The 22,351-nt window shown below is 38.3% G+C and overlaps 1 protein-coding gene across 2 annotated transcripts in view; it reads right to left on the minus strand.

Moving 5' to 3' along the window:
• Positions 1-22,351, minus strand: part of VAV3 (vav guanine nucleotide exchange factor 3) — a 144,280-nt gene that overhangs the window by 97,484 nt on the left and 24,445 nt on the right. For both annotated transcript variants that reach the window (XM_063407648.1, XM_063407647.1), the window contains exon 2: positions 18,506-18,622. In XM_063407648.1, the coding sequence (XP_063263718.1) occupies positions 18,506-18,622 (117 nt within the window). The remainder of the gene's footprint in view (positions 1-18,505; positions 18,623-22,351) is intronic.

The raw sequence follows: 22,351 nt of genomic DNA on the forward strand, positions 1-22,351 counted from the left end.
AGGGACTATGTTACTATTTTCCATGGCAATGGTGTGTCTGAGTTTAAAATGTCCCTTTCTAAAGTATTTTAGTGGTGAGTCTTTTTAATCTTATTTCTTTAAAAAGAACTTGCAAACATGCAGCTAAAGAACAGATTAAGTACATTTCAAAAGTACTTTTCCACTTTTAGAAAAAACAGAAGTAAATAATTTTGCAACTCACTGCCTCCCCAAACAAGAAATAATTCCTGCTACTGACAGGTGCTGTAGGGACTATGCCCACATTTATGTTTCTGATATTGACCTGAACTGAAAATTTTCTGTGACCAACAAACATTGATGGCAACAGTTTCATAGCTTATGCCAGTAAAACCTAGAAAGACTCGCTTGTGGTTAGATCATCAAAGCAGTTACTTGCATGCAGGCACTTAAATCGGAATGTGTTTTCCTAAAACACAGTAAAAGTCAGAGCTCTTGCCAGATCATGGAAAATAAAAAAATCTATTTTATATTATAAAATGACTACTTTTTCTATTATTAAATGCATATAGAAATCCAGTGCTTCTGTAGAACACAACATCATACATTCTCTGCATCATGGGGTGAGGCTCTTATGAGGCCAATTTAAAGTGCCATATATCCAGGACACCTTAAAGCCAGAACTGCCAGTCATGCCCACATGCTGAGTAAGTTCTCATGAAGCTGTGTTCACTCATTCACCAGACTGGTGAGGAGGAGGGGAAAGAGAAACATCATTTTGTGTCTCTGTCACTCAGAGATAAGATGAAAATGCTATATATAAATATATTCTCAAATTACTTATATTAGGAAAGGTTTATCTTTTACTTGTGTAGAGTTTACCAGGCTCTGGACAATCTAAATCAATACTACATTTGGCACAGAAGGGGGTGGGTGGCAGTTGAAATACATATATTAATATGTATTAATATTGTACACCAATCCATCATTAACTTTTGAACCAAAAGACCCCCAGGAACCACTACTTTTCTATTTTGCTCGGTTAACAGATAAAAAAAAAAGAAAATACATGAAGCCAGAGAACTCCAGGGTGATTACACAGCTGCTGATCTAATGAGCATATTATTCCAAGCAAAGCACGTTCATAAGTTAAATTGAACATTTTCTCTCCATCTGCCTTGTTCGGGTACCGTGTTAGTAGTCCATGTTGGTTTAGGTTAGTTTTAATCAAACCACAAGCCTCTAGGGAAGCAGAAAGGATGAGGGCTTTTCATAAGGGCAAAATCAATGCAGACTCCTTGAAATTAAAAGAAAGAAGGAAAAAAAAAAGAGAGAGAGAGAGAGAAGAAAAAACCTGACCTAAAAGCAAACCTTTGTTTCACATACTCACACCTCTAACAGGCCCTTAAAAACAAAAATCAGATTTCAAATGCCAGCTGTGCAAATATGCCTCTACTAAATACTGTTGTGGCATGCCCTGAAGTGTCAAAGCCATACAGACACAAGGATGTGAAAGACAATTTACAGCCCTGGCACCTGCACCAACACCTCCCTAGGAGCAGGACAGACTGCAGAGCTCCAGCAGGTAGAAATGTCATCATCTGTGTTTCATTACACACAGCTTCAGGTATAGCTATATCCTGATTTTTACCTCATTCAGATATGAAATCCAGCCTTTAGTGAGGAGAACTGATAAGGGCAATCCAAAGGAAAGGCACAAATTGACTTTCCACTGGGGTAATCACCAGCTGTGGGATGCTGCCTGTTTTCTCACTGACACCACCTTCAGCCATGCTGATTCTGGCTCTCTCATTGTCCATGTCCATGCTTCCATTTCCACTGAACTACACCCTGAGAAAACACATCTGAGGACCACTTCATCCCTCTTTCCCATCAGGGCTTAGCACTGGCACAGGAGCAGTAAGGAAAACAGACCGACTGTCCCAGGGAACCATGGCAGAGAAATTCACAACCCCGAGCCCAGTCTTTGTGACTGACGGGAGCCTGCCAGCAACTGTGAAAAAAAGGTTTGAAACCAGGTGCCAAATGCTTTCATGCAGAGGCAGCGAGGGTACAGTTGCTGTTAGAGCTGGTTTTGGCAGTCATGCACGTTTCCTCTGAGCACTGAGCCCCAGCTCCAGCTGTGCGAGGAGAGCTCAGAGGTGCTGTTGTGCTGCAGGGGGAAGGCTGGCTGGCTCTAGGCATGCAGATCTTCATACCCTACACGCGTTGCCCTCGGGAACGCTCATCTTAGATGCATTCTCCCTAGTGTTAGTGTCTCCACAATGAAGTCAAAGGAAAGATTCTCCAGAATGAAAAAAAAAAAAAAAAAAAAAAAAAAAAAAAGGCAAAGACAAAAGACAAAAAGCCTGCTGGGTGTTGCCGATGTGTTCGTAGATAAGCTAAATACGGAGATGCAAACGGCCGGCACTTCAAAAGTCCCGGGGAATCAACAGCTACAGAAGACGCGACTTTTCCTCCAAAGTCTTCTAAGAAGAAGTGAGACAGGCAGTTTGGAACCAGGAAGGCAGACAAAGCTTGTAGAACATAATTTTTACAAACCACTCAAAGATATGAGGACGGATGACCTGATGTCCAAAAGGACAGGTTGACACCAAGAATATTTACCCCCTTTTGCACACTGAACATTTCACTCCTTTTATCAGAGTGACAACTCTGATTGTGCCAACTCTGGAACTAGAACAGTGGGACTGGCTGACAGAACTGCACACATGAATCCCAAATATTAAAGGATGAAAACCAAAACCGAACGCTCTCCAGAAAACTGTAAAACTCAATACCATAGTTATTAGAACTATAATGAACAAGTCTTGACTAATCAACCAACAATGAACACAAATATATATATTTTTTTTAAAACAATTTTTTCAAATTTTAGGACTCTGACAAGGCTGCAGTTGCTAGTCCAAAAGCAAGCAAGGTTCCCTAGATAGCTCTGTTCTTTACAGGGAAATGAAAAAGTTTAAATTGCACAAGCAGCACAGTCCAGCTCATCCCTTGGTTCATTTTGTCCACAAACCCGAGAGACTTCCTAACGCAAGCATAGAGGGAAGGAGTTTGAGCAGCTGCTTCCTGTCTGCAGCTCGTGGTTTTGATTCTTTGAATACCTCCCAGCCCTCACCATGCCTTCTGGGGGTGTTAAGTTTGGGGCTGGTATTTTGGTTGGGTTGATTTTTTGGTTTTTTTAAGACCTTGCTTAAAGAATGGCAACCTTACTTTAAGTACTGCTGTGTTGTAAACACTGCAACTAATAGCATAAGTGCAGACTGCCTCAGAGCATGCTGTTCTTCTAAACACAGAACTGGAGTTTGTCCTTTCTGGGGTATTTACTACACTGCAGGTTTTGCATGGAGGGCAAAAGAATAATCCTAGGACAGCACTGCAAAACCTATCTGCTACTAAGTCATTCCAGTTCCCTTGAGAATAAACACTACAAGGGTAACCAGAAACAGCATCTTCGAGCTGTATTCAGCTTTGATCAAGTGCTTGTTTTCAAACCTTTTTCAACACTCTTACTGATGAGACCATAATTTTTACCATATTTCACACGGGTCACAACAGTAATCAACCATGAAAGAAACATTTTTCCTGCATTTAAACAGTATGTTTTATTATAATTTTTTTTAACCTCAAGGTAAGCATTCCTTTTTAAATCCCTAATCACTGAACAGGAACATTATCAAAGGTGTTCGGACTTCGGACGTGTGGGGGTTTTTTAGCAGGAAAGGATCTCAATCAGTGTTGTGTGTTTTCCAAAGTTACATTTCTTTTGTCCTTGTCCTTTAACAGATTTCAGAAAAGAACAAGCAAATTCTCTAAGCTGCAGCCACCAGTTTGTACATTTTTTATATACATTTTGGGTGTTCGTGACCTTGGATGTTTAAAATTGGCATACAGATATTTTAGAAGGAAATGAGTGCTTACATATTGATTACTGACTGCACCTCCAATACTGTTTTAGGTATGCATCCTGCAGTTTAAGTGACATGTGGTTTCCTCACTCCCACTGTGTTATTTCACTTTAATATTTAAACATTCTTTGTCAATTTTGATCTTTGCAAGAACAATACTCAGAGAAGGCTACGCAATGGAGTTTTTCTTCCTCTCTTCTGCTTGAAGCAGAGGAAGAATTTTTCTTCCTGTCTTGGGTGAACCAGTCACTTCCCCACTTCTCCCTTTTCTGAGTTGACTTTAACCATTGACTACACAAATTTAATTAGTGCATGGCTTTGCTTAGTGGTACCAAGTCACACCTGAACCATTAATTGAATTTACTCCAGTACACAATCAATGAAGATAGGAATATTTATTAGGCATAAAAGCACACTGTATATCTACAAGAAAAAAAATTCCCCTCCACAGTGCAAAGGGAAGTGAGTTGTTCTCTTTGCTGCAGTTACCCTCAGCTGGCTCACAGTGGCTCACAAAAGCCCACAGCAATCTTTCAGGCCTCACACTCTTAGGAGATCTCTCTAGAAAAGACACAGATTCAATCAGCCCAACAGAAAAGCACTCGCCTCCAACACTACAAAAAGATACACAGTAAATAGGATGGCATAACTCAGACATTTCACTGTCTTCTACTCATTTTAAAAACCATCAGCTTTGATATGGGATTGAAAAAAATTCAACTTGAGAAGACATTCTGCAACAGAAGTGGCATTGTCAGCTTCTATTGAAACTCTCTAAGAGCAGTGGTTTGGTTTCCTCCCTAATCATCTGTTCATTTAGATTTAAAAAAATATAAAGTACACTTGTAGTAGTAGAAGAAAATATGCAGAAAACTACATTCCCATCATGTTCGTACCCAATTCTCCTTGAGCTGGACCCTTATACTATAAAGTACAAAATGAATGAGAGAAACTAACTTGCTGTTTTTATTTTTTACTGTTTAATTATTGTCTTATTACCTTGAACATGCAGCAGCTTGCAGATGGTATTATCTATGTGCTACACTTCCAAAATGTCACTGCAGAACTAAAGAGAAAGTGGGATTGATTCCTCTCCTTTTCAATGGTTTTTTTTAAGTGTTGTTCTTTAGCTTTCACTTGTCTGGAGGTTGAAAAGAACATTCTGAGGTCTTAAAGTCTGTGATAGGGATCTTAGTATATATTTTAGATGTAGATACTGTGCTAAATATGAGCAAACCAGAGATACCTATCATTAACCATACAGTGATATTTACAATTAAGATGTCTCCTGGAATTTCACAAGCTCTGCTGACTGCAGAAACTTTTGTCCTCTACTTTGTGCTCTTCACCCACTCTTCTAACTCAGCTCTATGGTTGGTCATAAACCACATTTGAGAACTGATAAGCAGACACAGAGGGAGTTTCTTAGGATGTTATTCTGAAGGGCAGGTAAGGTCCACTGCTCGTTTCCCGGTTCTGCCACATCAAGAGGCATTCTGCCACAGTAGAGGGAGTAACCTCTGACATTAATATTCCTCTTAGAGCACACAGGACTCTACCTCACTTTTACTCTACAGGGTTTATGGGCATTTGTTGTGGAATTGTGCTTAAAAGTGTTTGTGAAAGGGCACAGGACTGAACACATCCCAGATTGGTAACAAGTCATAAAACTTCATCTAAGGCCAACTTCAGTCCTCCCTACTTACAATAAAAGCACACATGAGTTCAATGAAACTCTTGACATGAATTTAGTTGGGTACTGCAGTCCAATACAGTGAGTCCAAACCAAACCCAATATCCCAAGCATTACTGGTCCTGCTCTGGTCAATCTCAGCGGCAGCCCGCAGTGAGCAAATGCAAGAGCCAACTGCAGCAAGCAGATGCACCCAGAAAACACACCAGAACAGGTCATGCTTTGTGAAAAACAGGCTCCCACAGCATTTGTAGTCAATGCAGAAAGGCATTTTGGGAAGATAAAACTCAGAAAAAAAATATTGCAATTAGCCAACACTGCATAAGTGGTTTTTTCAAACATACAACATGAAAGATAAACCTTGTCTTATACTAAGAATTCTCCTAGCATTTTGTCATAGACACTATGATCTCAATGAAAGGCACTATTTGTGCTAGAGTGTTAAATTTCTGTAGGTCAAATATTGCAGGGGGGATTTCAAACTGAAAGCTGCAATTCATATCCAGCAGCAATGTGAAGTACACCTCTACCTTCTTCATTTTTTCCATCAAACATCAAATTTAAAACCAAGATAAAAATATATACAAACGGTTGAACATTAAATTGCGTGGAACAGCCTCAATGCTGAATTTTTTAAAAATTATTCAGCATTACAGCTTGTAATTTTATCGCACACTACCTCTAATGTTTCTTAAAATTCTGTTCCTCAACATATTTTCCTTTTTTATTTGGCAGGTACTAATGTTACTGCTCACAGGTATTTCCAACAGCACAAAAATTCCCTTACTGCACTCATACCAAAAATAGTAGCAATGAAACCAGCTTAACTGAGGTGGATCCATGAAATATAATCTTCTGACAACAGCAAAGTCTGTTTTGGAGAGAAAGATTTGGAGAGACAGGTTTGGGGAATAAGAGATGTCAACAGGAGAAAGATGTGAGAAAGTTGAAGGAAGGAGAACAAGGTGCTAGAGGAAGAGGAAAAATAGTCAAAAGTCTTAACGTAGTTATCTTCTGAAAGGGTTTGAAATCAAAAAAACATCACCTCAAAAAGTAGAAAACAAGGTGAGGAAACTGAAACCAAACCTGTAAAGTGAATTAAACATAAAATAAGAACAAAGAAAGTAAGAGTTCCCTTCATGGTAATTTGTTAAAAATAAAAAAAGAGATGATCCATTTTTTCCACCAAAAGGAACAAAAATATCAACATCAAAACTTTGCAAGCTGCATTAACACTGTTTGCTTTTATTGCTGTAGCTGAGGTACCTACAGCATGCAGAGCGCACACAATGGAGATTTTGTGAGGTGTCTGGATAAGGTGAGGACAAGACACAGTCTAGATTTAGATTCAGCTTTCAGAAACTTTAAATCACTGCTCTTTGAGGATAATACAGCCATTAAAACCACTCTCATCCAATACTTTTATGCTGTAGCCTATGGAGAAATGCCCTTAAGACCTGTATATAACAAATGATAATTACTGATTTTATATTAAGATGAAGGTCTAGTTGTTGGTCAAAATGAAGTATTACATCTATAACAAACAGGCTAGGCTACTGCCAGACAAATTTAAGTTTTCAGTGGATTTTTGATTACTGATGTACTTTGGTTTCCCACTGTCTGTGACAGTCTGAATATGCACCACACGGTCCCATCTTCAGAACAACTCTCCTTCTACAGCTCATTAAGATCCAACCGAGCAGGCAAGGAAAATGACTCCTGACAGGATGCTCTGCCTTGCTGGTTCAGGGCTCCTCTGTCTGTGAGAGGCTGCACAGAAAGGGCCCAAGAAGTACTGCAGGGATGGAGACGTACACCAGACTGCAGGGCAGAGTGTGAGAAAGGCAAAGAACGCAGGCAGCAAAGGAGACAAGGCAGTGGTGAAGAGTAAACAGCAACTAACCACAGAAAAATAGTTTAAACATGAAGTGATGAAAGCCTAAGTAGGAATGATCAGATTGCATTCTTTGGGTGTCAGGCAAGGGTGAGCACAGGGCAGCACCAAGAGGCAGGCATGGAAGAAGGAAATGAGCAGCTCTGCTGCCCAGAGCCTGTGGTCAGAGCGCTCTGCTACTTGCTGTGGTTATGGCTTTGTTAACCCAAAGTCTGAAAGTGGCACCTTTTTCTAGTATTTGGCAGACTGTTCAAGACAGAGGTGGATTAGTCACTTCCACAGGAGAAACAGATGTAAGGAATTACCCAGAAGCCCCACAATTTGAATAGAAATATTCTCATGCACTCCCATTTAACTCTGTATCCAACATCAGCATGGTTCATCTAATTAATAATACACACAAAGGCAAGATTTAAAATCAGTTTTGTTGTGACTCCTACAGATTCCAAATTCATACCACCCAGTTGTGGGTGGCAAATCGTCACTTAAAAAAACCCAAAATATAAATGTGAATTACTTTGTAAAAGTTCAAAAATCAAAGTACATGTTACGCTCAAGTTCCTAGTGTTCAAGTTCTTTCACTATATCTTGGCTAGATGCATGCTAGATATAGGAAAATTACTCTTTCCTGTGGTCTGAAAAAGAGATGAATTCATATTCCAATTTATTTAATTTTATAAGGAAATGTCCATAGAAAGGGAGACAGTATTGAGAATTTTATATCAGATGTCTGGTCTAGAATCCACTTTTTCCATGACAAAACAACATGATAAAATGTGTTAGTAATATTAATATAAATTAAAAGATTTATTCTAATTTAAAGCAAATCTGTACTAATTTGGCCAGGAAAAACCTGTTTGTTTTCTAATATGGTGTGATCATGCTTTTAACAAATATTTTTTTTGCCACAAAAAAAGCAACTGAGAAAAACCATCTTATATCCAGCCTTCAAGTTAGCATATACAAAAAACTGGACCTCACCATTTGAAAAATAGTATGATGACATTTTTAATCAGGTGGTTTAAAAACTTTAATTAACTCCACTGAGTTAATTGAACTTCAAGATTCCTAATGAAGCTTGTTTACCAACACCCAGATTGTTTCTCACAGATCACAGACTACTACAGTGTCCAACCACTACTTCAGGTACTCAGTTGGTCTCAACTTTCCTTTTAGTTAGCTGAAAAACTCTAAGGGAGGTCCTTCCCAAATCAAAACACCAAAACTCAGTCTCAGAATAAACTCACAGCTACATCACTCAATATTTAGTAGAGCAAATAAGTTCACAGAGAGGCTGCCATATACACAAGGGATGCCATACACACACAATAATCCCAACAAATGTTTGTGTGTGTATATATAGATAGATCGATAGATAGACAGTACTTTTCAAACAAGCTGGTGGTGACCAAAACATGATAAAATAAGAAACTGCAACAGTCAAGTAAACAATCTAAAAAATGTGCACAGCTATTCTTGGCTAGCCACTTCTTCCAAACAGCTATTAATTTATTATTTAGTATCTAAGTGAGGAAAGTATTTGAAAGAAAACTTGAAGGTAAAATAGATATTAAGAAATTATATTATTCCTTGTTCCACTGCTTTTGAAGGCATGAATGCATCACAAGGGATCATTCCACTGCATGGCAACTACAACCTTTTATCAGGACTCTGACAGTGATAATATTTAGACAAGTCAGCTGTTTGAACAGGGCTGCCACAAGCTTAGCATTGTGTCCCTACCTCATGCCATGTGTTACTCTCCAAGGCTTCTGTCACCTCCTGGTGATCTCCCCGAGCCCAGACACAACTGCCAAGGTAGATTCAGGTACAGCAGTCAGAGCACACAGCTGAGGTGTCTCATACCACTCAGGAAGATCATTCTATTTTTGTCTAGCACTGGGGGAGGAAAAACCTACATTATGCCCTACTGAGTCACTATGCAATCAACAGCATCTCTTTAAACTGAGCTGTGAGTTTTGGACAACAGTGAAAGCTGAATGGGAATTAGTGTAAAACTCCCCAACCCACCAGTGACCTACATTCAATTTTTCACTCTACTCTCCTTCAAGGGCGCAGGCAGTAAACCCTCCCTCAAGTAATCTACATATTTTGGTTAAAAAATGGATTACATAGTACATTGAATTATGCAGCTCGAAGCAATTAGCCACTGCAAGAAACACACATCATGTGCTTCCACAATGTCACTGATGGAGTTTTGCTCAAATTAGTTCTACTTTACAAACACTTTAACCTTCCAGCAATGTAAAGCTGATTTGGGGAATAAATTTTACTTATGTGAACTAGCCCTCCATTGGCTTTTTCAAAGTAATTCTGTGAAGTGTTCCTTACACGCCCCCAGAAAAAAATGGGATCTAGTTGAAGACCTAAACGTAACCTACTCAAACTTACATATAACTTTAATTTGGCAATTTTATCATATTAAGGTTAAAATTTGTGTTTGAAAATATGCTCAGAATAGTGCATTCCAAAAATTCCAACAATATTCTTTTGACAGTCCTTTCAGTCTCGCACTGCATTACACAGTATAACTATGACCTAAGGCTCTTCACAGGCTGCTCTAGAGACACTTCCTGGCACATCACAGTTTTAAACTCTGAGTGAAAACTAAGGTTTTATTTACTTGTAGAGGTTAGCAGTAGCTAAAGTGTGCCATTCAATTTCACTTTTGCTAATATTTTGCAAATACTTCATTTTCCAGTACTGTTATTTCTTCTGTAATATTACTTTCTACTTAGCAACTGTCATTAGTTACAACTGTTTCTAAACACACTGCTAAGTTAATCAGCTAATAGATTTATCATAAAATTTTACACTGAATGATTTAGTTATTGAATGGTTTGTTTGGAAATTAAATCCTCAGTGTTCAACTACCATTGTTTCACCTTCAAAATCTCATTAAGAAAGCCATGAAAATGCAAACAACCTGTTAATTAGAACTTTTCCAAATAAATCTCATTTCATGCATCAAAGTTTCATCAACAACATTTAAGACCCAAAACCTACAATCCCACATTTCAGCCATAACATGTTTTGACAAGAAAAAGCCACATCCCCAAATGTTTCAGTGTTTACACAGAAAGATGCATTAATTTTCCTAGCAAGATAGTCTTTGTGATCTAATCAAATACAATGTAAGCTTTTCAAATTTATAGATAAATACATTGCAATACATATTCTGACATTTTTCCACTACCCATCTATTCAAGTATCCATGCTTTTCAAAGGCACGTGGAGTGGAGCTGACATTTATTTGTATCACAATTATTGTGTCAGAATTAAGAACCAGACAACACAATCTTGATTAGCAAACACTTCTCTAGCCTTGTCACCACCTCTAACACACTTGCAAACCTCTCTCATTAATTCATATCTATTTCCTTTTTATGAAATACTCAAACAGTGTTTCCTGCTGCAAACCACTCACTGCAGCCTTCACTTTCTACTCAAGTTGGACAGAAAAAGCAGTGAATGAATTTACAAGCAATCTAACTACCAGAGCATGCTTCAGATTAAACAAACCCTGAGCTTTTGATACTTATAAAGAAACAAGCAGGAACTACTGGACTTTTCCATCAAGTACACTCCTGCTTTCCTTGGACCTCCCAGCCATCCAGAGCTGAAAGCAGTCACACCCCTGGCTGCAGGATGAGGGGGATCTCTGCAGACTGAGAAGAGAAATCACGGCCTGCCTGGCCTCCCCCAGCATAGGAGGAACTCCCAGGTGTGGCCCAGGATGTCAGCAGCAGCTCCTCTTGGATAATGCTCCACACGCCTGACTCCTCAAAGGAAACAGCGACACTGCCTCGGTGATGCTTTAAACCACATCGCCCTCGCTGCCAATCTGTGCCTCTGGGGCAGACTTCAAGAGCAGCCCCATCACTCTGATGGAGGCTTAGCACAGACATTCTTCAAGCACGTTTCAAACTCATGATAAAAAAAGAAAGGGGGAAGAAAGGCAGAGGGGAGAGGGCAGAGTTAGGAGGCATCTTTCAGTACTTCAGATCATTCCAACCAAAAAAAAAAAGAGGAAGCAAAAACCAAACTTGGTAATTATACTTAGTAATTCTCTAACTTTTTCTTACTAGAATGGAGCAATGAAAGAAATGAAATTTATTCTTTTGTAACTATGCATGATAATATATCAAGCCAATTGAACACCTGTTGTCATCATTAACTCGTACAACAAAAGATTTGGCAAGCAACACGGGGACTGCTAAATATTGAAAGTTGTTCAGTTCTCAACACCATTCTCACTTTTTTGCGCTTCTTTGCCTCCTTATCTTTCATTTTTATCAAGATACAGTCAGCTAAGCTTCAAAATGAATTGCAGGAAACAATAAGAAAAGCAGCTAAGAGTGCAACACTGTATTCTAGGTAATTCATAGCGCTGCTTGGGTCAGCCTCTTGCTCAGACAGAAGGACAGGCACAGAGTATTAGGAAAGAACAGTTTTACCACCACCATAATAATTAAGCTTAGCTTGATGTAATCAAAGCCCTTTAAGGATAAACCAGTAAGAAACTGAATATTTTTTATTTGGGTCCTGCACAAAATCACTTCCCATTGTAAACGAGATGCCCACTTTACTACTACTTTTGAATAAGCATCCTATTGTATCTTGAACATGACCACCTTATTTCAAGACAAAAAAACATTTCCTACCCTTCTTTGGCAGTGAACAATTTCACTGCCACAGGAAAAAAAATTACACACACAAACCTCTTCAAAGTTGAGATGAACTTCATCTGCAAATCACTCATTTATTATCTTCAGGTTTTATCTGTAGTTTATACTACTGTTATTTAGACCAGTATTTGTAAATTGTGGAAGTCTGGGTTTAAGTGCCAGTTTCACCATCACCTTCTGGTTACTGAAATGCTTGTATTATAAGCACTGCAGGGAATTAATCAGGTTTAAAAACACTCGTATAAACAAATGTGAAGGTACAAGTCTTAGAACCTGTCAAAGCTATTTATTCTTCAGTTCTCCTCTTCCTCCACAACTTCTTTCACCTCAAAAGGAATGTAAACTACCAGAATTCAGTGTTATGAGCTCACTGTTCCTCAGGATAGGTCAGTCAGAGAGATAATATTCAAACAAGATAATCTTAAGAACAAAGAAACAAGCACAGAAACTCAGCATCATTTTCTCATATTAACAGTTTCTTGTTAACCTTGGCTTTCTAACTGATAACATTTGCTGAAAATTTGAACAGAACTACATCAGAGAAGAACAGAAATATCCCAAGCACTCCCTTGGATGACAAGTTTTCATTCATGATTAGATATTTGTGATGCATTTAACACTTCATTATGTGGTAAAACCCAAACACTATTGTTACCCTTTTCATCAGCTGCAAGCAAACATCACAACTTGAAAAGACAACAGATCTGAGAGAAAATAATAAAAATCCATTTTGAGATACCAGTGAGGTAATAGTCCACTAGTATTCTAGAACAGAAACCTGCTAGACCATAATCCTGAAATATTCAGACCTAAATACATATGCTCATGCAGAAGCTATAAGCTCTTATCAATGCTTTTAGGTTTATTGAAATTATATGCCTAGAAATTTGTAGTCTACTTGGCAATGACCACTGCCACAAAGAGTTACAGAAAAGGACACTAAATTTATCTAGCATTGGTAATGGTTTCCCCAGTTGCACCATGGCAAACCATTTCTGCAAGTTTTCAGAGATGTTTCAAAAAGGTGATTCATGAGCTATACCATTACTCACCCCACATCTTCACCCACCTCAACACTTCACCCAAAGCTATGATTTATGTTCTTTGGGGTTGGAAGTGATTGTTTGCAGTTTGGCAACAAGCTAGTATTTTCTTGCTCATTTGGTCCAAAGCATCTCCATGGAGAAGGTGAAACCTGTCCATTTCTTCTGTTTCCTCCACATGCAGAAGTACATCTTGGAAAAGTTCCAGTGTCATTCATCCCAAACCAGTCCATCTCACTGAAATGCTACTCCTGAAAGCATTTTACAGCTAGTTTCTTGAGCAAACCATTAAGCTTTTTTTTTTTGTTGATTTATTTTACAACTAAAAGAGCTCAGACAGTGAAGATAGAGCTCTGCTTCTAACGATAGGCATGTTTTTATCAGTTCAATCTCTTTCTTCATTTTAATATCTTTACAGAAAGGTAGGATGTTTTAGCATGTTCCCCATGTTCTGCAGTTACCATATAACTTTGAGTTAAAAGTGATTATATTTTGCTCTATTATCACACTGATTAAATTCAGCAAACAAAATATGCAACAACTGCAGATAATCTCAATCAGTTTTACTGATGATTTTTTAGATACTTTTCCTCCTCTCTTTTCCTGGAAGGGTATATAATTTTTTATAGTAACAGTTGCTTTTTGTTGTGTTGATTTTGGTGTGTGTATCTCATGCACATCTGCCCAATCTTCCTGGAATCCATTAAACCTGAGGGAATACTGACACACCAGGATTCTCAGCTCCAGCATGACTTCCTCCTGCATCATTGCCCAGATTTCCTTTGCACTAAGGGAGCGACTAAAATGATCACCAACTACGTGATTTGAGTGCAACTCAATATTTTCACAGTAGTTGCTTGCTTTTACATAAATCAGCCTTTTAAGTGTCACCAGAGTGAGTTACACTAGACATAATGTTATATGCTTTTAAACAATTAGGTACTTATTTCATTGGTGGCACTTGATATTTGATCTCCTTGTTTTCTTTTTAAAATCACAATTGAATATTGTACATTATTTCTAGACATCTGATGCAGGATCCCTACAAGGGGGATTGCTATGTTCATATTAGATCAGTTATATGATAAAAACATTCCATGCTCAGCTAAATATTCTTTAGGAAATTTAAAAGCAGAGCACACAAAAGGTACTTTTCTGACACTTTCTGGACACCATTTCTCCCCCACAGGAGCCCAAACACAGCTCTGGGAAGCCAGAGAGCATCTGTTGACACCCGAACTAATCCTCATATTCCCATTTCTGTAACACATTATTACCAAGTTCCTTCAGAGAATAGGGATAGCAACAATTTGTTGTGGTGCACCAAGCAACAAAAGCTGCTGTGGGAGGAGCGTGCAGGGCTCCAAGCTGAAGGAACAAGTACCAACAGCATTTGCTTATTCTGGCACACAGGTAGAAAGGAAGAATCTGACAACCCTGCGGTAGTGAAAAATGACTCTCCAGCATGGAATTCATAATGAAAACACTGTCTGGCACCTCCAGTGTGTGGGAGAGCACTTCATGCTCTGTCAAGAACTTAATGCAGCAACAATGAAATTTACTGATAGAAAGGTGAATGAGTGGGAATGGCTGAATACCATAGAACTCCAAGAAAATCAAGCTATAAATAGTTGTAAAAGGCACGATTTAAAGAACTTTCCTATTCCTGTGTAATGTGTGCCCTCTTTTTTCAAGCACAGTCAGTCTAAAAATAAGAAACTGTGCTGTTGTATTTGAAACAGAAGAAAACTCCTCTTGGAACAACAAATATCAATATTCATACAGAATGTACAAATACACATTAAACACACATGAGGTTACCCCGCTTCCATTTCTTAACCTATTCTTTAGCTATTTACATGTTGCTACTTCAGCTTCACCTCTGATTCCCATCCACTTCACATGCACCCTTCTTCTCTAATCACTGAGAGATCAAAGTCTCTGCAAAGTGGAGCACAAAGTTCAAGTCAAATTTTCATACATTATGTCAAAGCATCTGGAAACAGCTCATTTACCTCTAACTATTAAGTGCAAATTTCACCATTACAACAAACATTTTGTAACCAGTATTTCACAAGGCTGTTAAAAATCTTATTACTATATTGGCAGGATAGAGCTGCTACTTCTACATTGCTCTGGGTTTGTCTGCCATTTTCTTTAAGGAGTTGAAAAAATATGAGAATATTTCAAAAAATACGAGAATATTTCAAAAAATACAATTGCCTTCACCGGGTTTGTCACCTTATTTTTCCCTCTTCAATCTTACTTCCTTGAAAGCATACTGTTCATTTAGAGCTGACACATTTCTTTTGTTCCCTACACTAGCACGTTTAAATAGTCACTGAAGTCTGTCATACTAAACAAAACATCCTGCCCTAAGATGACAGATTCAATAGTAATTTCTTTATAAATTAAACTGAAGACTTAGAAGTAACAGATAAGGTTTACAGAGCCACCTCAGCAACAGTTTATTTATATCTTACCACTAATTAGTACTTGCCAGCTTCTGACATCTAAAGACAGCTTCCAGTACATTCAAATTCATAAAAGGCTGTAGGTAATGCACACACTCATCACATCACCTGAATAAGAGTTTGGAAAATCGTTTTTGAATCATATTCTACTTTTTGTTTGCACCTGTAATCATTTTAAGATCATTCATATTTTGTACACATTCAGAGAGTGTAGTTCAAAGAATTCTTTTTGAAATATCAGGATGACTTGGTTGCAGCAGCAGGAAAAATCTGCAGCACTATTTTTTGGCCTTTTGCATACATACAACTTCTGTTCAAGGCAGCTGGAGATATACAGCTGTATTGCAGTTGTTTTTCACAGGAAAATATAATGAAGGGGAAAGTTGAAAAGCAAAGAACAACTTGAAAAAAGGACACTTTCCTATTCTCACCACTGTTACTAACAATCAGAATTTCCAAAGTAGTAGATATATTATCAGACATGCAATTGAAATCTCACACCGCCTCAAGATATTTTCTGCTAACTGTACAAACAATACATGTAAAGGCACACAAAATAACTCAGCATACCTTTTCTTTACTTGCAATTTTACTAATACTGTTGCCATTTTTCCTTCCCTTTCCATGGATGAAGTTCACAGCCTCTTTCGGAAGCTCACAACACACTCCTTTGCCCAGGCTATAAAACAGACAGCTCAGCCCTTCTGAACACTGCTCATGCCAAGCTCCACTTGTGTGTGGCAAGTTTCCACACAAGCACCCAACGGGAACAGCTGAGCAGCAGAGCCATCAGAGCCTAAAAGCTGCCCAACTCCACCACTGCAAGGGCTGCACAGCCCTGTTCAGCTCAGCAGAGCCACCAGGCACCTCAAAGCTGCTCAATTCCATCACTGCCAGGGCTGCACAGCCCTGTTCAGCTCAGCAGAGCCATCAGGCACCTCAAAGCTGCCCAACTCCACCACTGCCAGGGCTGCCCAGCCCTGTTCAGCTCAGCATCTCCACCTCTGCAGGAGCAGCTGCCCCCCTGCACAGAGCTCTCCTCATGAGAGAATCCCACACAGCAGCACCTCTCAAATTTGTCACTGTATTTTCACCTCACAGCTTTCCAAGAAAGGTGGCCTAGACTAGAGAAGTCATTGCTCAGATGCACTAAAACTGGAAAAGAAGTGCCAGGGATAATTAACCTATTTGTGCTATGTGGTGCCCGCAAACAGGAAAAAAAAAAAAATCCATGTCTCTACAATTCAAATTTCAGAAGAGAAATTAAATACCAAGTATCATGGATGGAATACAGGGCGTTTTCAACCAGTTATTCTACTTACATAAAGTCACATTCCAAAATAAATTGTGTTACAATTACATATCAAGGATACCAGAAACATTTTTGGGTTAAATTCACCATTAATTCAGAAACTGGTTTTGCTGGGTATTCAATGATGCAGCAAGAAAAATTTGCACTGTAAAATCTTTCTTTAAAACTAGACTGCATTAAAAACAGGTTATCTTTACCTGGCACAAAATGTGAAACTTTCAGCAAGTCATTACAATATACAATATGAAAAAATCCAAAGACTCGAATCAAGCATTGAGATATCTGACTTAAATATCTTAAACAGGACCTTGCTAGTGCACCCAAAAAAACATAACTGACAATTTTAAATTCATCTGCTACTTGCACAATAAAAACAAAAATAAATCTCATTTTTAATGAGCCAAATTTGTACAAAAGGACCATATTTTAACAAAAAACTCTGTCTTAAATATGATTTATGAGCACAAGATGTTCAGTAACACTGAAGAACAAAATTACCAGGTTATCTATTTTAATGCTCAAAGGACTTAAAACCAGACAAAAGATGGAGAAATATAATTAGATAGTTCGGTTAATGATAACCACTGTGCCATTTCAAACAATCATATTGCAGCCCTAATTCATTCTTGCACTCTTACATCATCTTTACCTCTATGTCTATTTATAAAAAGAATAGTGCATAAAAATCAGATAGTAAAATTATGATCTCTTAAACCAATAATGCTTAAGATATACTACATTTGAATAAATAACTATTTTTAGTGCTACTTCAGGTAATATTTAGACATTTTCCTGTGAAATTAGGGTAATGATACTATGACTCAAAAGCAGAAACTGAAGTTGAACTAAACACACGTTGGCAATGACAGATCAAACAGATATGTAGGAGGCTGAGCAACAGACTGGAAAAAGCTTTACATATAGAATAAGTAGTCAAACTTAGAGAATAAACTGTAAATATACTCTGTAAATTAGAATAGTCACATTAACCTATCATAGCTGTGTCTGAGATTTACAGTGGGTTAGGAAAAGAAACAAGTAACTGTCAAAAAACAGTTTCACAAAGGCAAATGACCTGGGTGAATTTCAAGCAGCTGAGAGTAAAGAACCATGCTCTGTGCCACACGGGCTCACAATGTGCAGGCCCGGGGTTTCCGAACCCACGCCACTTACGCCAGTCATTTCACCAGACACCACTCGCCCACAGTTTATCTTCTTCCATTTCATTTCCCTTCAACTCAGCATCTTTCAAACCATTCATCTTGGCTTTTCACACACTGGGAACTTTCCTGCCAAGCATTTTTCTCTACCCGTTATTAACCCCTTCAACACAAACCTGCTTTTTCTTCTTTCTTAATTCTTCCCCACTATGCTTTTCATAATGAATGCTCATCCATTAGTCACAACTTCTGTATCACAGCTACCAAAAAAGTCTTCTATGCACAACAGAACACAGGTGTTACTTGGGATATAATGAAGAGCATCCTTACCTTTCCAAAATCTCTCACGTCAAACAAATCAAATGCTTCAAAAAGTTCACTCTTCTTCATTCCAAATATTTCACAACAAGCCGAAAGAAAAGTCCTTATATTCTTCAAGCAGAGAAACTAAGGGGAAGAAAAGAGAAATGCTAAGTGTCAAATGTGTCAATTATAGTGAGTCAAAGTGAGCAATATATGTGCTCACTTTGGTCACAAACACACCATATAATTCACCAATGAAATTATTTGTGACTCAGCACTTCCACTATGTTCTGATCCTCCACTGGTCCTAAGTCAGTCATAAAGGTTTTCTCCAGACTCAAAAGCATTAACGAAATTTGGAGCAGACACTTTGTGAACAGGAACTATTTTCTATTTTTTTACATTAAAAAAAATGTGACAATACAGTACTAGATACATAATAGTCTAAAGACAGACTTACTTTCCAGCTCCCTGCAGACAGCACAGAACAAAACAAATAAGTTATCTTAAAAAATTATACTAATATATGAAAGTTATTATTAATGTAGAAATCAAACATTTCATCTGTTAAATTCTAGTCTGAATGTTTAATGAATGCAAATGCAATGTTTTCACACACTAACGACTTTCTGAATACATTCTCCATCTGGTGTACAGGAGCACATGAAGCCTCGAATGAAGCTATTTAAATTTACCTAGCAGAGATTTAAGATCCTCAGACCCCCTTGATTTCTGTATGGAATCAAAGGCTATTTCCCTTTAAGTTATCCACATGCACTGATGAGCATTTAAGTCTGGAAAAGAATAAAGCCTCTGCCACAGTATCTCCTTAAAAGGCTTTTGATGCATTTTCCTGTGGATGGTTTTGTTTGCCAGACATTACCAGGCCAAAAGACAACAACTGTCAAGAGCATTGGTCACTTCAGAGAGGTAGCTGGAAAGGGCAATATGCTCTCTTGATAACAATTAGCTCTGTGAGGTACTAGCACCTTCTGAGGACATGGGCTTTGTGAAGATGTTGTTGGAGTCTTATGAGCCACAGTTGAAAAGCAAATACAATATTTATAAGCAGCAGCATTTCAAAGGACCCCGCACCATGCTTTGAATATGCATTTTAAAAGTACTGACACAGCAACTCAATATTACAACAGAGTTCTGCCTGTTTTAGTGGATTCATGAGGATCACTCCTATTAGGGCGGATGATAGAATTGCTATATGGTCTGATCAAAGCACTATTTTTGATACTGAGTGTCACGGCCATACCAATTCAACAGGCAGCCCTGCTTCACATCTTACAGAACTACCCTGTGAGACACAGGAAAAGCAGAGCACCTGACAGACCAGCTTGACAGCAAGGGCACACGTATGAAAGCACTGATTCAACAAGAGATGCTACAAGAGCAGACAACTCTCCAGCAGATGGTTGTGGACATCAGGGCAGCCAACAAATTCATCACAAAGCATCACAAAAAGCATCCCAAAGCTCCCAGGAAAGCACCTGTGACTGACCAGGACCTCACCAACAGTAAGGCTGGACCTGCACCCTCACCATTCTGCCCCTGTCCAAAGAGCCCCTTCAGCATGTGCCTCCCAGCTCACATGGGGCAGTCATGGCTGGGCTACGCACTGAGCTGCTCAAGGAGAACACTGCATTTATGCCAGACTACTTTTATCCCAAGTGGAATTTTAAAAGTTAGTCTAGCTTGCTTAGTTAATGTGGCAAGCTTATCTGGTTTCCCAAAGATTATAATTTTGAAGTCAAAACTGCAAGGTTAGAAGGTCAACAGATGTTCAACATATGTGCTTCTTCCTCCATCACGCTGGAAGAGAGAATCAGAATATGAGCTGGTCTTTAAAATTAGCTTTAGCAACAAAATGGCACATACAAAGTTATGACTGTTTTCTGCTGTATTTTTCCCCAGATTTTTTATTATTTTTTGTAGAAGTTATTAATGGCCACTAGGTTTGTCCAATGCACAATACTGATTCTACTTGAATACCCATCTATTTTCTTATGTTTCAAACCCACCAACATATGATTCTCACTGAAAAATTCGGCTGCCTTTTTGAAACCTAGGTTTTGAGCTTATATTAGTTAGTGCTGAAGTCTCCCAGTGCAAAGAAAGCTTACAGCTGCAGTAAATTGTTTACTTCTAAAGGGAACAAGAAGTTAAGGGAGAGACAGGAGCTGTCATGGGCCTAAAATCCGACCTAGATTTGCTAAAGAGCATTTTAGTGAGTTGCATTTAGCTTCTTAATATAGCTAAAAGAACCATTTAATGGATCAGCAGTTTTTCACAAACAGGATGTCCTCTCCCTTCTGCAAAATCCCTCCAACTATTCTTAACAGAGATCTCCTACAATAAAAGATAAAGATAGCAGCATTTTTCCAAGATTTATTAGTTGCTTCAAATTTCTTTAAGTTAGGAGGCAATTTTCTGACATCAGCCTGTTTTTAAAATTATTCTTATTCTGAATTATATCTAAGCAGTTCATAAAGTATATTACAAGAAATTACAAGCCCACATGTTTTTAAGGAAATGTTAAAGCACCTACACTTTAAGTAGTAAATTAAATTCTTTGGACTATTTTAACAGTGAGACCAAAGAAGAATCTAATACCTCTGTCTTCGTCTGCCTCTCTTTTTTTGTTTTTTAAATACTAATTCATTAACATGTATCATTATGTTAAACAGGTTTGACCTAATTATGATCTAACATTCAATAACCATATAACAAGTAACATGTCTTGTAGGCTCTAGAAACCATGTGGTAAGCATCTGCCAAATTCACCTGTGCATGGTGGGAGCACATCACCACTGAGTGTGTGGCAGGCAGTGCCTTCAGCAGAACGGGTACCCTGACATTGCAGTGGAACCCCTGCAAATTCCAAGAGTGCTTAGTGAGTTTGAGTTGGCCCTATAATGATCCAGTATCCATCAGATTTCTCTTGTAAAATGAAAATGAAATTCTTATTACTAACTATTAAGCTAACCGCAGCAACTACAAGGATAAAGCTGTGAAACTAAAACCAAAAGCATGTTCATATTTAAATGAATGTTTTGAAGTACAAACATGAAGAAAAAAGTCTTTAAAAACCCTTGTTATATGCTACTAATGTTCCAGAAAAATTATTTGGCTGCATTTCCCAGAAACCTTTCAGAACTACCTCCAAAACTTTATACTGCAATCTTCTAAAGAAACAGTTCCGGCATTGAAAACAGATTTTTGTGGCTGTGGTTACTGTATGAAGACGTACAAATTAGTAAGAAAAGCCTCCAAATTAAAAAAGAGCATACTGCTAAAATCTAGGAAGTTCTATAAAAGACAACCTTCCTCACTGGCAGTAAGAAAAAAGCACCATCAGTCTGCAGTCTCTCATTAGTAAGTACAGTCCTCAGGATATTTGGAAACCTACTGCATTATTGTGTTTCTTTTTCAAAAGAGAACATTATAGTTCGGCACACCGCAAGGGAGAGCATTACAGCAGTTGGGTGCCCGCTTTTCAGAGATGCAAGGAGAGCTAAACCTCACTCAGAGTCTCCTCTACAAGAAACAGTGTCTTTCAGTACAAGAACTGGTCTCTCTTCATTAAAAAAAAAATAACACAACTTAAAAACGTTCCCTTGGAACAGTCAATGATGTGGTTTTTTCACCCCTTTTTAAATTACATGGCTACATCAGGAGACAGCAGTCCAGAATTCTCAGTACACAGATCAGTAAAATACTGCAGGAGGATAGTATAAGCCATGAGTACAAAAAAGTTAACACTAGTGAGAAATACAACTTCTCTCTTGCTGATCCACAGACACGCCATGAGAGGAGAGTATATCCAGCACCAGAGACAGATGGACAGAAATCACAACCCATCCC

This window comes from Prinia subflava, chromosome 10, assembly GCF_021018805.1.
Source record: "Prinia subflava isolate CZ2003 ecotype Zambia chromosome 10, Cam_Psub_1.2, whole genome shotgun sequence".
Lineage (NCBI taxonomy): Eukaryota > Metazoa > Chordata > Aves > Passeriformes > Cisticolidae > Prinia > Prinia subflava.